General features: G+C 46.0%; 2 protein-coding genes across 3 annotated transcripts in view; one reads left to right on the top strand and one right to left on the bottom strand.

The window, feature by feature from the left end:
• Positions 1-12,489, top strand: part of SURF4 (surfeit 4) — a 13,170-nt gene extending 681 nt beyond the window's left edge. The window contains exons 2-7 of one of the 2 annotated variants that reach the window (XM_042052321.1): positions 534-610; positions 6,459-6,645; positions 7,547-7,623; positions 8,218-8,261; positions 9,198-9,384; positions 9,626-12,489. In XM_042052321.1, the coding sequence (XP_041908255.1) occupies positions 584-610; positions 6,459-6,645; positions 7,547-7,623; positions 8,218-8,261; positions 9,198-9,384; positions 9,626-9,892 (789 nt within the window). In that variant the 5' untranslated portion in view covers positions 534-583 and the 3' untranslated portion in view covers positions 9,893-12,489. The remainder of the gene's footprint in view (positions 1-533; positions 611-6,458; positions 6,646-7,546; positions 7,624-8,217; positions 8,262-9,197; positions 9,385-9,625) is intronic. The other variant, XM_042052319.1, reaches the window with a different exon arrangement.
• SURF2 (surfeit 2) lies at positions 12,331-15,951 on the bottom strand. Its single transcript, XM_042052322.1, has 6 exons — positions 15,826-15,951; positions 15,244-15,398; positions 14,924-15,027; positions 14,314-14,505; positions 13,567-13,733; positions 12,331-12,855 (listed from the first exon to the last, which is right to left on the bottom strand). Exons 1-6 carry the CDS (start codon positions 15,931-15,933, stop codon positions 12,772-12,774), a joined length of 810 nt encoding a protein of 269 aa, XP_041908256.1. The 5' UTR covers positions 15,934-15,951; the 3' UTR covers positions 12,331-12,771.

Below are 15,951 nucleotides of genomic sequence, written 5' to 3'. Positions count from 1 at the left end.
CCCGAGCCTCTCGTACAGCGAGTTCTCCTTGGGGACAGGGCTTCTCCCAGGAGGGATTAAGTGGAAGGAGAGCAGGAGCCGTCACGGCTGGTGAGTAGGGCACGGAGGGGTGTGGGGACCCAGTGTGAGCTGGCAGGGATGGGACAGTGACCGGGTTATCCAACCTGGTAGGGTTAGGTAGGATATTAGGAAGAAATTCTTCCCTGTGAGGGGGGTGAGGCCTCGGTACAGGGTGCCCAGAGCAGCTGTGGCTGCCCCTGGATCCCTGGCAGTGTCCAAGGCCAGGCTGGATGGAGCTGGGAGCAACCTGGGACAGGGAAAGGTTTCTTTGCCCATGGCAGGGGGTTGGAACGAGATGAGCTTTAGGGTCTTTCCAACCCAAACCATTCTGTGATTTCGTGAAATCCTGACCCGTGTCTGGAAGCCCAAACTGGAAAAGGTTGGTCAGCACTGTGGTGCTGTGCTCAGGATTGGGGCAAAAGGAAAGCAAACAAGCTGATGTTGTTTTGTAAACCTTCTTACGTTTATTTCAGTGGAGGCCCGAGTGATTTCTCTCTTAAATAGAAGTTTGTGATCTCTAACAATGTGTGACAACAGGAATATTTTGAGTGTAAGTAGTTGCACTGCTGGGGATGGTGTTGCAAAGATCTTCACAGTCATGGTGATTCATCTAATCGACAATAAGAGGCAGCGAGTAATCATATTCAGCAAATTGGCTGGAAAATCTGATTCTGCCTGGTTCTACAACTGCTGTGATTTAGTGTGAGTTGTGTGGTGCACGATAAAACGTCACAGCTCTGAGGGGGCTGTGCTGCCTCTGTCTTTCACTGATTTCACTGGGAAAACCTGTTCTGCACTTCCTCCCCACCCCCAGATGGAAGAAGGAAGACTTGATTTAGAGACAGAGCTTCCTGTGGTGTGTGGAATACTCAGTTTAAGGGATGTCTGGATTATCTTGGTCATTCTCTGTTTACCTTGTCCTCTTGCTCCTTTTAGAGGAGAAAGTAAACCATCACTGCAGTGTTCACATTACTTGCCAAAATTTGCAACGCTCGTCCTGACCTTTTTATAACACCTCTCTATTTATTCCTGTGGGGTTATTTCTAGATGTCTTTAACACCCCTTTTTTCACTCTGCTGAAAGCTCTTTTGTCCAGCTTAAATGTAGTTTGCCTCCTCCTGAAGTGAGTTTTAAATGGGACAAATCTACTTGTGCTTGGCCACATCCTGTTTAAAGATGAGTCTTGCCTTTAGCTGCAGAATTTGGAGTTTTGCTACTCTTACCATCAGATTGCAAAACAATTTTTATGGTGTTCTGAGTAATAACTCCTGTGTTAATTCTGCCTTGTAGCTCAGTCAGAACCTTCGAGTACTGTCTGTGCTGCTAAAGCTTAGTGTCACACCAATGTAGGAGTGACTTGCTAAACACTAACCTTTGGTATATATTGTGAAGTTAACACTTGGCATTACATGAGCTGTTAGTTCATCTTGGATTTAAAAAAGTGCTTGGAACATTTGGACTGAAATTGTGTTGAAACTCCCCTGGTGGAGGCTGGACAATGGCTGTTCTGGGAGCTGAATGCATTCTCAGTGATGTTCTTGCTTTTTCCACTCTCTGTACTAGTGCTCAACACATAATGAGTCTTAATTTCTGTAGTATAAAAACCCTGTGGGAGAATGTTATAGCTAATTCCACGGCTTATCAGGAAATCCTGAATGTCTCTTACAAAAGCAAGAATAATCTGTTCCTTAAATTCAAACAGTAACGCTTAGCTTTTCTCAGATACTGTAATTTCCCTTTGAATTAGCAAATTATGCCCTAGATGCCAAGATACTCAGCAGTAATAAGTGGCTCTTAATCCAGAGGTGAACTAGTGCACTGTCTTACAGGCAGCTAAGCTTGCCAGACAGCCAGTTGTCAGTGAAAGGGCTTGTCCTACTTCTCCCAAGGCTACATTCCCCTTTTCTCTCTCACCATTGAACTGGGGAGCTGAACTGGCAGGGAAAAAAATTGAGGATTTCTGGTTTTTTCACTTGGTTCAGTTATCTCTGTGTTTAGGTCGAGTGAGGAGCAGTACTGGGGATGGGATTGCTGGTAATAGGCTGCTCTGAGCTGTAAGGAATTCCCAAGGACTGCAGTGGAGGAGACATTGTAACACCAGCCCAATGTTGTTAATTAAATAATTTACATACTCGGAAATTAAGCCCATTTTTAGTGATTTTTGTTAAAATATTACATGGTAACCCCTTCAGTGCAGCCATCATGTACTGAAAATAGCTGTATCTGGGGCCTGCATGGAGTGTTTAGGACTGTCTTTCCTTTGTAATCCCTTCCTAAGAGGGAGCAGATCTCAGGCAACTTTCCTAATGTCTGTAATAATCTTTAGGAATAAATCCTTAGGAATGTGGGTGCTTGGTATTTCTGCTGTTCAAAAAAAAAAAAAAAAGATTCACGGACAAAAATGCAAGGAGACTATTGAGTCATTGTACAGCAGTGAGAGGGCTGCAAGGGAGAGCCAGACTGGGGGGGTTTATTTAATTTTCCAAGATAAATGCTGATGTATCTTGTCCAGATAAATGTGATATAGAATCACAGAACCATTTGGGTTGGGAGGGACCTTAAAAGCCCATCTTGTTCCAGCCGCTGCTGTGAGCAGGGACACCTTCCACTATCCCAGGTTGCTCCAAGCCCTGTCCAGCCTGGCCTCGGACACTTCCAGGGATGAGTCAGCCACAGCTTCTCTGGGCACCCTGTGCCAGGGCCTCAGCACCCTCACAGGGAAGAATTTCTCCCTAACATTTAGCTTACGTTTCCCCTCTTTCAGTTTGAACCCCTATTTCTTGTCCTTAATATCCTATTTTGCAGAAAATGGAAGGGAGAAGAAAACATTTCATTGTTAATCTGAACTTTGTCTGTTATATTAAAATAACTGAATTTAGAAATGTTCTCTAGAGCTTCGTGGTGACAGTGCACTGATTGTTTATCATTATCAGCCAAATAGCCTGTTCTGGTTAGGCTGGGGAAAAATCTTCCCATGAACAGTGATAATAAAATGCAATAAGTTACTAAAAGTACCACTGAAAAGGTTTCATTAATAAATAGCCTTTTGGGAAAGGGAATTGGTATAAAGCACACTTCAGAAGGGAAAAGCTTTGAGAAATCTTCCTGCAATTAAAAACTTGATTAATATTGCTGGCAATGCTCTAGTGGGTCAGAGCCCTCATCCTGCCTTTGGAAATAAACGGGAAAGCCTGTTCCCAGTTTTTACAGCACTTTGTAGGCATTGGGCTAATGAATGTAATGGCTGTTGCTGTCCCTGTGATTTTTGGGTGGGATCTCTTTGAGTGAATATATCCAGGTTGGTGAAAGGAAGGGATTTTTCTCTCTGCCATTGGATTGAGCATCCTCTTCCAGGTAAGATCAGTGGTGTCCCAGGCTGCTGGAGGTATTTGTTCTCCCAGAACCAAGCAATCCCTTAAAAGTATACAAGATATTTTGGATATGCTTTATCAGAAGCTCTAGACTAATAATGCTGTGCAGCTCAGGAGGGTTTCTGTGTAGATGAGCAATGTGCCGTTCCTCACCATGGTCACAACTTCCCTGATCCAAGAATACACAGGAAAAGGCTTCTGTGCTTGGACAGGACATACCTGCAAAAATTCCCAACTCATGTCCATTTATTGGACTTTAAATACCTGTAATTGTACCATTGTATATACACTTTTATCAGAGTGGACTTCTGGCAAATTTGAAACTATTGGAGGTGGGGTCAAAATGAATCACTTTATTGCCTCTTTCTTGGTCAGTTTTTATGGGTTTGAATGTTTCAGTCTTCCTTTAGAAAAATGGGGGGTTGAGCAGAGCTTTAATTATGGGATCCCTGGATCTTCTTGTACATCCTTGGTTGTTAAACTTAAAGGAGCCTTTAAATCTATCTTTGCCTTTCTAATCCCATTAGAGGGGGAAGTGGCAACACAAAGCCCCTCTGGCATATGTCAGTAACGTGGCTGCCAACACAGAACCAGCTGTTCTTCTTTAAAATAGTTTTATTTAGCATTCTCTTGTCTTTTCTCACAATGTTTCACCTCTTCCAAGGATGGGAGGAGAGCAGTTGATGCAAAGCCCAGAGCAGAAAAAGCCATGCAGTTATTTGATGTCGTGAGTTTAATGCTGCTACCTCCATCAGTGCAAACAGTTTGGATTAGGATGTGTTGTGCTCAGTGCAGGGTGTGTTTCAGGTCCCCTTCCTTAGCTGCAGATACTGAACTGCAGCCACCAAGTTTCCCATTATCTGTCTGTGTGAATCTTAAAGGAAGTGGGCTCAGGATGCAGCTTTTGAGCCACATGGTGCTTGTGCAGGGACCAACCCAGGGTGACTGGTGCTATTCATTCAGTCCCACTGCTGTGGCTCTCATGTTTCTTGTAATTTATTCCATCTTTAGTTAAATTACTTGAGTGATTTACACCCAGATCCTCTAATTGTAAAATCACTTGATGCCTGTTACATTCTCTTCCTGTAGTTGTGTTGTAGCTGTTTTCCTTTCTCTCTGGATCTCCTGGTTCCTTTGGCTTGGATTTTTGTTCCCACAGGCTGTTTCTGAAGCTTATTTGAGCTTGCTGTGTACAGGAGGCTCAACTTGAGTGCAGCTCCAGGAGCTGTGGGTGTCCAGGGATGATGTGTGTGCCATGAGGTTGCTTAGTGCTGGAGCTGCCGTAGGCTGCAGCCTCTCTGACTTGTCTGGAGCCCATTGGATGTGTGCACTCGTGTTTAATGGCCGGTGTTAAATTTCCTCTGTATGCCAAGAGAACAGGTAAATGTTAAGTGTCTTCTTGGATACTTCACCTGGGCTGTTCAGGGTTGTTTGGTTCCAGGGGAGAGGAAAATGAGGTCAGCACCCGTGACCCACTTCAAAACAGGAAAGATGGGGCTTGGAGGAAGATATTCTCTATTATTTGTTGCTTTTTTCAGCCTTTCCACAGCACTGTTTTTATCCTTTCCTTACAGATTCCCAGCACTTACCTTCTTTCATTTCTTTCTAGACCAAAGTTGCTTGTTCTGTATCTTACAAATGACTTCTGGCTTGTAAGAACTTCATTCTTAGTATTCCTCAGCAAGTTTCCTGAACCTCACAGTGAAACCCAGGAGGGAGGAAAGCTGTAAACCAAGATGTGTGTCTCATTCAGTGAGTGACAAAGATCAGAAATTCTCTTCTGACTCATTCATCCAACTGTTGACATGGCTGAAAAAAGCCTGAAGTGGCAGCCTGGAGGCAGAGTACAGCTGCACTTAAAATGCACTTGATTAAGGTGAATTTTGACCCTTAGACTCTGGATACAGGCAGTACAACAGTGCAGTTTGTTCCAATATTAACTATTTAATTGACTATTAAGCATGTTTGCTGACTTTTTTCTTGTGATAATCTATAGTTGCACAGTGAGTTAGGCTTGTCATTTGCGTAGTCTTTAGTATTGACTGACTGCTGCTGGCAGGAATAAACTGTCAGAAATGGCTTTTATCTCCTTCCTGGTGGAAGTCCCAATTAAGTAATAACCACTGCTGCCCAGACAAATAAACACTTGTCCTAACCTAGTGGCAGTAAGTTTTCCTGTGCACCCCACAGCCCTATAGAACATGACCCTCTAGAATCTGTTTGGCAGTTCTGTATTTGTTTCTTTAATTATTGCAATTGCAGAGCAGACTGCCCCAGGAGCCTGCAGGATGAAGGGGGCCCTGATACATCTTCCATTCCCCAAAACTAAAGCTCAGCATCTGTTGCATGATGATATCATTTCCTTTTAACCACTGCGCTGAACTGTGGCTGTAAATGTCTGTTTCCTTTCTGCAGAGGATGCTCCTTTTTTTGGAAGTAAGAATCTGCCTGGAGGATAGAGGGTGCAATTCCATGCAGTGGTCATGTAGATCTAAGATCTGCTGCTGCTGTTTTTCTGAGCTGTTGGAGGGAAGAAGCTTGGCAAAAAATTGTGTAATGTTTTCTAATTTGTACAGAACTTGTTTTCTATGAGCCTGGCTCCCTGAATCTGGGTTGTTCCAGGGTGGTGAGTGCTGGAGTATGTGGGTGGGAGCAGGATTGCCCTTTCAGCTCCTGGCTATCTGATAGTTGAGCTGTAACATGAAACCCTGAGATAGAGAAACTAAAACCAAGGTCAGCCTTCATTAGCAAGAGCTCCATCAAAGTACAGTTCCTGTTACACAGAAATGTGCTGCTGGATTCTGCTTGTTTCCAAGCTCTAGTCCAATGGAGAATGACAGGTTTCCCCTGCTGCTCCCAGTGGGTGAAGAAGCATTTCCTTAAATCCAAGTCCCAGTTTCTCTCGAAATGTTGGTGACCGTGAGTGCATGAGAACTGCTGACCTCAGTCTGTGGAGAGCAGGGCTCTGTTATCCCTGCAGTATCCCTTTTGCTGCCTTCCCTGCTAATGCCGTGTGTGCCCGTGCAGTTCCTGAGGGTGACGAAGCAGTACCTGCCCCACGTGGCCCGGCTGTGCCTGATCAGCACCTTCCTGGAGGATGGCATCCGCATGTGGTTCCAGTGGAGTGAACAGAGGGACTACATCGATGGCACGTGGAACTGTGGCTACTTCCTGGCCTCCATCTTTGTGTTCCTAAACCTCTTCGGGCAGCTGAGTAAGTGGCTCTGGGGCTGTTCAGGTGCATGGCAGAGCACTCCAGCGTGGCTGCAGCCCTGGCTCATGCAGGCACTGTGAATCGTGGCAGTGTGGGATGCCTCACTGATTTCCTAATAGCCCCTGACAGCTCAGAACTGATAGTACTACATGGGCTGAATGAAAAGAACTGTGAATTGACTTGCTCCAGCCTTTCCTGGAAGCAGTCGTGGAGAGTTTCTTGTGACACACTGCCTCTGAGTCAGAGATGCCAAGAATCCATCAGGACAATCTGGTTTCAGTTCTGTACATGCATCCATAAATACAAACCACACCCAGAGTTCTCTAAATTAAATACTCATGTTTTCTTAAATGGGGCAATGTTGAGACTTTCTAAGCCTCCTGTTTTTATGGGCATTCATCTCCCTGGCAAAGTCTTACCCTGGGGTGGGTGCACTTAAGCCTGAGTGAGGTGCTTGTGTCAGAAATTTTTCCAAAGCCTAGGAATCAAAATAATCCCAGAAGGGAGTGCTCTGCTATATGTGTGCTGGGTGGGCTCAGGCTATCAGAAATGGAGAGAGTTAAAATCCTTTTCTGTTTATATTATGTCCCTGATTTACTGTTCCTGATAGCCAATTTTTAAACTTGTGTCTGGATTTAGATTTTTTGCCCTCACTATTTTGTGTAGAGGGTCACCTTAATTTAATGCAGTTGCCAGTCCTCATGTCAAAGTGACGAAGGTTGTCAGTGCTTTTTGATGGAAGACTTGAGAAAGGTTTTGGGTTTTATCCTCTCAGGGAAAAGCAATACAACATGATGGCCCTAACAGTTACTTCATGAAAGAAAAAAAAAAGGGAAAATCCAAGTTAGCATTCCTGCAGCAGCTTTTCCAAGTGTAACTGTGTTCAATTTCCCCACCTCAGGTGGCTGTATCCTGGTGCTGAGTAGGAACTTTGTGCAATATGCCTGCTTTGGACTGTTTGGAATTATAGCATTACAGGTAGGAGGCTTAAATCTTCATCCCTTTGAAACTGTACCTTTCAAATCCCTCTTAGCCCCAGTATTCCCAACATGTTTAAATATAACTTGGAACCCTGGAATTTTTCTCCACCCTGGCCTAGTGCCAGTCCTTGATGGCATTGAACTATTTTGCTGCTTCTGTTCTCCTGATGTGCCCAATAGATGTAATTGCAATTAGTCAGCTTGGAGACATTCATTCAATACTTGACCTTGACCAATTTAGCAGAAGTAACTGGCAATTTACCTGGATGTCAGTTAATGAGCCAAATGTGGAACTTGCAGTTGCTTTGGCCTTCAGCTGTGTTCCCACCACAAAGGATCCTAGCTAGTAGCATCCTTCCCCTACCAAACCAGGGCATTTTGGGGCCCTAAAGCACAAATCAAATTCTGGCTTCCATTCCCTGTTTTACACAGACTCACTGGAGCATGCTGATGTAACCTACCTTGGTTCCCTCCCTGTGTTGTGTTTATAATTGAATTCTGCTATGGCTGATACAGACTTGAGATTATAACAGAAATTCAGAACTTCAGTGTCATTTCTATGGTGTTTTAACCTGTTTTATTCTTTGCCTAGACTATTGCATACAGCATTCTGTGGGACCTGAAGTTCTTGATGAGGTATGCCTGCTTCTGGAAGTTTTTATGGAAACAGAATGAAAACTGACACTTGGTGGCAGAGGAAATGATAGTTGTACATAGTATTTACTAGAAAGATTTTTACAAACGATGCATTTACATTAAACAAGAAATGACAGCACTTGAAAAATCAGGAGAGTCTGTGTTGAACTGTAGACAGCAGGCTCAGGAAGGCAAAGACTAATCCTAACCCACTAGGATCCAAGTGCTTTTGCTGCTAACCTGGCTGAGAGCTCATCCAACTGTCTACACTGGATCAGAGTTGCTTTTATTCCCTACGTGCCTAAGTAGCAACTCTGCTTCTGCATGACTGAAGCCATTTTCTGAGAAAACTACAGCATGCAGTCTCTGGAGTGGTTTCTGGGATTTTAAACCTCTTAACACCTTCCCTAAGGACAAGACAAGATTATAAACATGAGCTTTCCTGTCAGGCCCTGAGTGATGGTTTGCTGTTGCCTTTGCACCCCTCTGAGGGGAGGACAGCACAACAGCTACACTCTGGGCTTACTACAGCCCTGTCAATGTGTAACTTCTTAGCAGTGCTGCTGCTCTGTTTTCTCAAAGCAACCTCTGAACTACTTTGGCATATATGGCTAAACCTGAGGTACAGAATAACTTTAACACAACTAAATCTGTGTTGTAACAGCCACTGGAGCAACTCTACCTGAGTGGTGGGTGCTGGACTTCCCTGGAAGGCTGTGTTCCCACAGATCCTTGGTGTGCTCAGTGCTGCTGGGGCTGGGAAGTCTAACACAGATGAACACATCCCACAGTGCAGAGCAAGTCACTCCTCACTCTCACTCAGATCCTTATCAAAATTGTCAGATAAGATTTTACAGATATAGAAGAGTGCACGCTGTACTAAACTGCTTTTTTTTTTTTTTTTTTTTCCCCCCTCCTTTTTCCCCATTTCTGTAGGAATCTTGCCCTTGGGGGAGGCTTGCTGCTGCTTCTGGCTGAGTCCCGCTCGGAGGGGAAGAGCATGTTTGCTGGTGTCCCCACCATGAGGGAGAGCTCCCCAAAGCAGTACATGCAGCTGGGGGGGCGTGTGCTGCTCGTCCTCATGTTCATGACCCTGCTACACTTTGATATGAACTTCTTTTCTGTAAGTATCCCAGCATTAAAGTATGAGTTGAGCATCTAGAATGTAGTAGCAGTGCCTAGATGGCCTGCAGGATCTGCTCAATGCTTATTGAAATCTATAAATAAAATGAATACTTTAAAAAATGTTATTAGGTTGTCTGTGCCGTGACAGCTGAACTTATCCAAGCTCTGCTCTGATGTTGGTGTATGTGTTTAAGAACTGTGTAAGTAAATGGCTTTTTTCATGGCTTTTCCCCTTGCAGATTCTGCAGAACATTGTGGGCACAGCCCTGATTATCTTGGTGGCAATCGGCTTCAAGACTAAGCTGGCTGCCTTGACTCTGGTCATCTGGCTGTTTGGCATCAACATCTACTTCAATGCCTTCTGGACCATCCCAGTCTACAAGCCCATGCACGACTTCCTCAAATACGATTTCTTCCAGACCATGTCTGTCATTGGAGGGCTCCTCCTCGTGGTTGCACTGGGTCCCGGCGGAGTCTCCATGGATGAGAAGAAAAAAGAGTGGTAACAGGAATAGCAACACTTCTTGGGACATACTGTACTAAGTCCAGAACTGATTCTCTATGGATTCAACAAAAACTGCCAGCATTTTACACGTACATGCCCCCTTCCTATAAAAGGCACAGATGTTTTGAATTTTATTTACTGTGGCACCAGTAATACATTAGATAAAACCCTATTTCTTCAAGGAATGTTGCCTAGGCTTATTCTAACTTCCTAGATTTGGAACTAACCCAAGGAGCCTGCATTTTGCTGATGCTTCAGTGAATTGCAGTAGAAAGTTGCTGTCTGGAATGTAAGCAATGTCTTAAAATTTGCAGAAAGGTGAGCAGATACAGCTGGATCATTCAGTGTGCTGTTGGGTTGTAGCTATAACTAAAAAAGTGGATCCCCTTTCTTGCCCTCATCAAAGCTGTCTTGTGCATAACGAGTTCCATTGCTGGTTATAGCATTGCTTATCGAGGTGGAAAGCAGCATCTAAGAAAATCACTGTTATTTTGCTGCTCAGAGGCCTGTTATTCCCTTTTGTTTAGCAGGGAGAGGTCTTTCCTGCTCCTGAACAGAAGGCAGAAAAAACCCCTAAAAGTAGTTGTACCCCTTTCTGGGTAAGAAAAGGGGGAGAGTTTTCTAACATGTCCCAGTTCTGCCCTTGAGGGAACAAGAGAGAACCCTGTATTAAGCATGAATCCTGTACTGCTAATCAGATTTAAAGGAAGTGGGGGAGATAATCCTGAAGAGACAGAATGGTAGATTCTGTGGAAATTCTGTGCCAAAAGAATTCTTTATTCTACATTCTTTCCCCAAAGTTGCCCCTCCTGAACTCCCAAGAAGGGAGCCAAGTTGTGCTGCAGATTCCATAATAAAAGCTCCTTTCTGCTATTAACCAGTTTCCATCCATATATGCCCCAAATTCATATTTGAATTGCAGATTATTGGTGAAAATGTCTTGAGAATTACAGAAATTCCCCTTTTCTGTGCACTCAGTACTTGCCAGATGAGAGCAGTCAATCTCCTGATCTGTAGTCTTTGCTTCTTAGATTCACTTCTGTCAGTCTCTTGGCTGTAAAAGTCCCAGCTGACTGAAGAGCTGGGGTGCTGAGCTCTCCAGGACAGCCCCTTCTCTGCCATCTCAGACCACCCAGAGCTGTGCAGGGAGGAAATGTGGAAGTGGCCCCCGTTCCCAACTCTGCACACGGTTATAGCTGAGGAATGTGAGTGCAAAGCCTGGGCAGTGGAGAAGCAGCCAGGGATGGACCTTCCACGGGAGGGACTCGTGAGGGTGAGGAGAGGAAGGCCCTGTTTGGCCTCTCAGTGCCACGACCTCTGTGCCACGACCATGCTTAGTGCTGCTCAGAGGAGACGTTTTGTCCTCTCTTAGCTAGGTGTGAACCTGTTCCACTAGATTGTGGAGGAATTCTAGACAGCATGAGCCCTACCAACTTCCTACCATTACACTGATTCCTTGCACTGTTGTCTCCCCTGAGGAAGATGCTCAGCTCTTTGTTCAAGGAGGAATGCAGGTGAACATCTCCAGTGGGAGCTGTTCAGGGTCTCCTGATAAGGACACTCACCTGGACAGTTCAGTTAAACAGTTGCTTTTTAGCAGAGAAAACTGGGCTGAAAGAACTAATGAAAAATAGAAGAGCACTGTTGAAAGTTAAACCAGTGATTTCATCACCTTAAGGGGATAATAGCCTCTGTAAGGGCTGCTGCTGGAGGAAGCCAGTTGCTGTCCCAGAATAGTTAGGGTTGGAAGGGACCTCTGGAGATCATCTAGTCTAACTCCCATGTCCATATTGATGGGAGGCAAATTCAGCATTAAGGTCAGGTCACTGATGGCTTGCTTTCCAAGGAAGTTTTGCAAGAGAAGGGTTCCCTGTGCCTGACTCTTCCAGGCTGGACAAACTGGTCCTTTCAGTCACAGATCTGCAGCACAGGAGCCTTTCACTGTTTCACTGCAGGTCTTACAACGGTTCTAGACTGATCAGGCAGCCATTCCCAGATACCTGAACTGCTGTTGATGTTCATAGTATTTATAAATTACAGAAACTACTCCTGCAAGTAGCCCCTTGTCTTTCTCAACTTCCTTGTGTCCTGTCTAACTAAGGAGCTGGATGACTAGTCTGAAGAAAACTGACCAGTTTCCTCCGTGAAAATCAAGTCTCCTTTCCAACACAAGACCCTAGAAAAGGAACTGATGCTGTCCCCTGCAGCAGGACTACTTCAGTATTCCAGGGGCACAGTTAGGTGGAGGGCATTATCAGATACTTCTAGGCAGCACAATGTGCAGACTTACTGACTGTGAGTCCTGATGCAGAAGATTCTGGTTTCCTACCTACACTGCTGTACTTGTGCATCTCCCAGAAATCCAGTGACCTCTCCCCGTGGCTGAGAAGCTCTCACAAGCAGGATGTCAGCTACCAATTGGCTCTGCAAAGTGTTCTGGAATTCATTCTGAATATATTTTTGCTTTCTATGTGGGGAAAAAAAAAAAGAAATAAGTATAAATTCTCATTTTATGCTGTATTTTGTACCTTAGTTGTGTTTGAAAATGTTTTGATTTTTGAAAACAATCAAAATAAAACAATGGCATCTTTGTATCCACTTGGCGTGTGTGGCTGGTGATGCTCCACTGCAGAGCTGCTGTGCTTTCCTGCCTATCAAAAACCAGCTTTCTGTAAAAACCTGAGCTGCCTGGACTTGACTGCAGCAGACATCCTTCCCTTGCTGTGAGGCTGGCTTGAAGCTCTTGGAATATAACTTAATTCCACCCTATTATTCCCCTCCACACCTGTAACAGTTAACTGGAACGGGCAAACACTTCATCCTGTGCTCCCACTGGAATTGTTACACAAAAGGCTTCAGGCCAGGTATTTATCATAAAATTTATTTCCCATTGGTTGCCTTCTTGAAGTTTTTGGGTTTTCGATGATGGCTCTTGAATTTCTTCTTTAAAGGGCCTGTCTGTTTCTGTAGGGAAGAAAGTTAATCAGCTTATTTCCAACATCCTGCCTGAGACAGCTTAAAGATAAACTGAGTGTGATCTCCTTCAACAGCTAGAATGAGTCCAGCCCTGCTCATGGAGCCAGGATCCTGCAGCTCAGCAGCCCTTTCTGATGATTTCATTAGGTACAAACTGGCAGGCTCCCTGCAGCAATGAATCCAAACTTTATCCAGCCCTAACTTTCTAGTTTGACATAATTATAAAGGATCCAGCCCATTCCACAGTGCCTGCCTCAAAGGTTTATCCCTTTTTATGTATCTAACTCAGCAGGATCAGCGATGTCATGTAAGGCAGTGCCTCAGAAGGGGCAGGAAAAGGGTCTAGAGGGACTCTATGACTGCAAAAGGGCTGAATTTGTGTTTGTGTATAGGGAGGACAATTACAGAACCCACGTGACAAACATCAGCTTTCCTTCTGAGACAGTGTGGGGCAGGATCCCACCAAAGATGAGCTGTTTGTACAGGCAGGAACATCCCTCAGTACCGCAGCCAGGATAAATACTGCCTGGCAGGAATTTACACCTCGGGATGCAAGTCACTGTCTGGCACACAAGGAAAGTCTATTCTGAACAGCTTTGCACCTTCTGCTGGTTCCCAGACAGGAATAGCTGGAACTCCTACGGGATGGGATCCCAGCTCCACACCCCCTGCTGCTGCAGGCAGCGGCTTGACTCCCACCTTTCCTCTCTTGTTGTCAACTGCTCTGCTGCCATCCCTCCTTGCCCCGTGCTCTCCATTCACGTCTCCGTTCTGCTTGGCCTCGTCGTCCTCGCTGTCTGTCACGAAGTCATCCGTGCCCTTTGTGGTCTGTGGAGCTGATGGGTTCTTTTCGGGGAAGAGCGCAGCTAAAATACAAAGATTTAGCTCAAAATCAGTTCCCTGTGCACACAGGCTCTGCATCCCCTAACTTTAAAGATGATGTGCCAAGCTGCTTCCAGTCACCAGGCATGTATGTGTCACTACTGAAATACCTGGGAAATAAACACGTGGGTGTTTTATTGGAAATGTGCCTTGGTGCTCTTTCTATTCCCATTCCGGGAGCTTCAGCACAGGTGCTGCCATGTGTTACACCTCTGCTGCTGCAGCAAGGTGGATTTGCACCTCCAGATCTAAGGCAGCAGAACGGCCTGACCACCTTCTGTCAAGCACTTGCTGAGAAACAAACTGGAGATTTCTAAAGCAGCAAATCCCAGTGGATCTCATATCCCCTTCCCTCACACCTTGCATGATCCAACTCATTCTTACTTAGCATTAACTATTTCTTATTTAGTGGTGGTAAGCTTTTCCAAAACCCAAGGATCCCCAGCTGGATGAAGTCAGGTGCCTCTGGCACAGCAGCATCAGGCAGCAATTGTAAAGAAACCAGGAGAAAATTAACCAACCAACTCCCTGCAGGACATGGATGACACCAAGGTTCTCACTCACGTGGGTACAGGTCACTCATGCTGTCGTCTGTCTCCTCTCCATCCTCCTCGCTGGACTTCGGCTCCCAGAACTCCTCTTTCCTGTGAGGCTGCCTGCTCCCATTTGTTTGGTCATCAGGGTGCTGTCCCCGCTGCTTCTTCTGTCTCAGGCAGGCAGGGACATACTCCACTCCTTCCCTCTGGCATTCCTCATCTAAGAGCGAGGGTCAGGCAGCACTGGTCAGCTGCCCAGGCCCTGAGTCCTCCCATTCCCAGCTCAACCTTGTAGGAAATGCAACTCAAAAGTACAGCATGCTCCAATCCAAATATACATCCATATAATCGACAGCATCACGGATCAGGGAAGATGTTAACACAGATTGTGCTGGACACATGAATCACACTGCATGGGGGAGTTTAAGAGCTGATCCTCTCAAGGAAGGATTTTCCAAGGTATTTGCCTGAGGCCAACTGCTCCCTGCATCTGAGACCTTCCCTCCTAGCTGAGGAGGACACATAGTAACACACTGCTGAGAATTTAAACAAAACTGCCCCTTCAGAGAGATCCACTGGAATCTCAACAGCTCAGGAAAGAAATGTTATCTGGTTACAGCTTCAGAAAAGCTACTTACAAGTTTTCAGGGCCTTCTGGTAGCGCTTCCCTTGGACGTGGCGCAGGACATGCTCTGGAAGCTTGTTGATGTGTCTGAGGGTGAGCTTGCAGAACAGCTGGTGTCTGACAGACACAGAAAGGGCCAGCAACAGAGTTAAAGTGTGCTTTGACTTCACAACTTTTCACTTACAAGCACTGTAAGTTGCTCAAAGTTGATAAGACTTTGTAAAGACTTTCCCAGTCTCCCCAAACCCATAACAAAGTTTGTAAAGCCCAACCACTTTATGTCTGAGATTGAGCAAAGTGTAAAGCATAACACACAGAAGGAAGAATACGTACAAATTCTTTGTGCTGGGCACTATGTGGGGCTCAAACGTGCCATAGTCAAACTCTCTGGCTGCCTTTATGAGCCGCTGGTACTTCTTGCCGCTGGTGTAAGCCTGCAGCTCTGACAGGCGACACGGCAGCTCATGTCCTGTCAGCCTGCACCTCACCTGAAAAAAACATTAATGGTCAGGAAACCCAGGGGATTATCCCACTGAACCTCAGAATCGATTCGGCTGGAAAAGACCCCTGAGATCATCAAGTATAACCTATGACCGATCCCCACCTTGTCAACCAAACCATGGCACTCACGTCGTCGTTCCCCAGGGATGGGGACTCCATCACCTCCCTGGGCAGCCCCTTCCAAAGTCTAATCATAATCACCCTTCCCGTAGCCATCGCAGGGCAGAGGAGGGCAGGACAGACCAGCGCCCTGCTCCCCGCCTTTCCTCCGCCTGACAAACACCTGGGGCAGGAGCTCGCTGGGGCCGAGCCCATCGGGTGCCACGAGGTCCCGGCCCCATCACGGACGCTCAGGGAGGCCGCTCCATCCCCTCGGGACCCTCAGGGTGCCCCCCAGCCCTCACACGGGCGCACCTTGCCCGGCCCCGCGGGGCTGAGCAGCGGGTGCTGCCTCAGGAAGAGCCGCTCCGCCTCGGGCACCTCCGGCACGGCCGCGCCGCCACCCGGGGCCGGCGCCGCCATCGCGAGGGGCCGGGCCCG

The sequence above is a fragment of the Corvus kubaryi genome, unplaced genomic scaffold (genome assembly GCF_017639235.1).
Source record: "Corvus kubaryi isolate FWS band 111438036 unplaced genomic scaffold, C.kubaryi_AGA036_p1.0 78, whole genome shotgun sequence".
NCBI lineage: Eukaryota > Metazoa > Chordata > Aves > Passeriformes > Corvidae > Corvus > Corvus kubaryi.
This window is presented reverse-complemented; position numbering and strand designations above follow the sequence as displayed.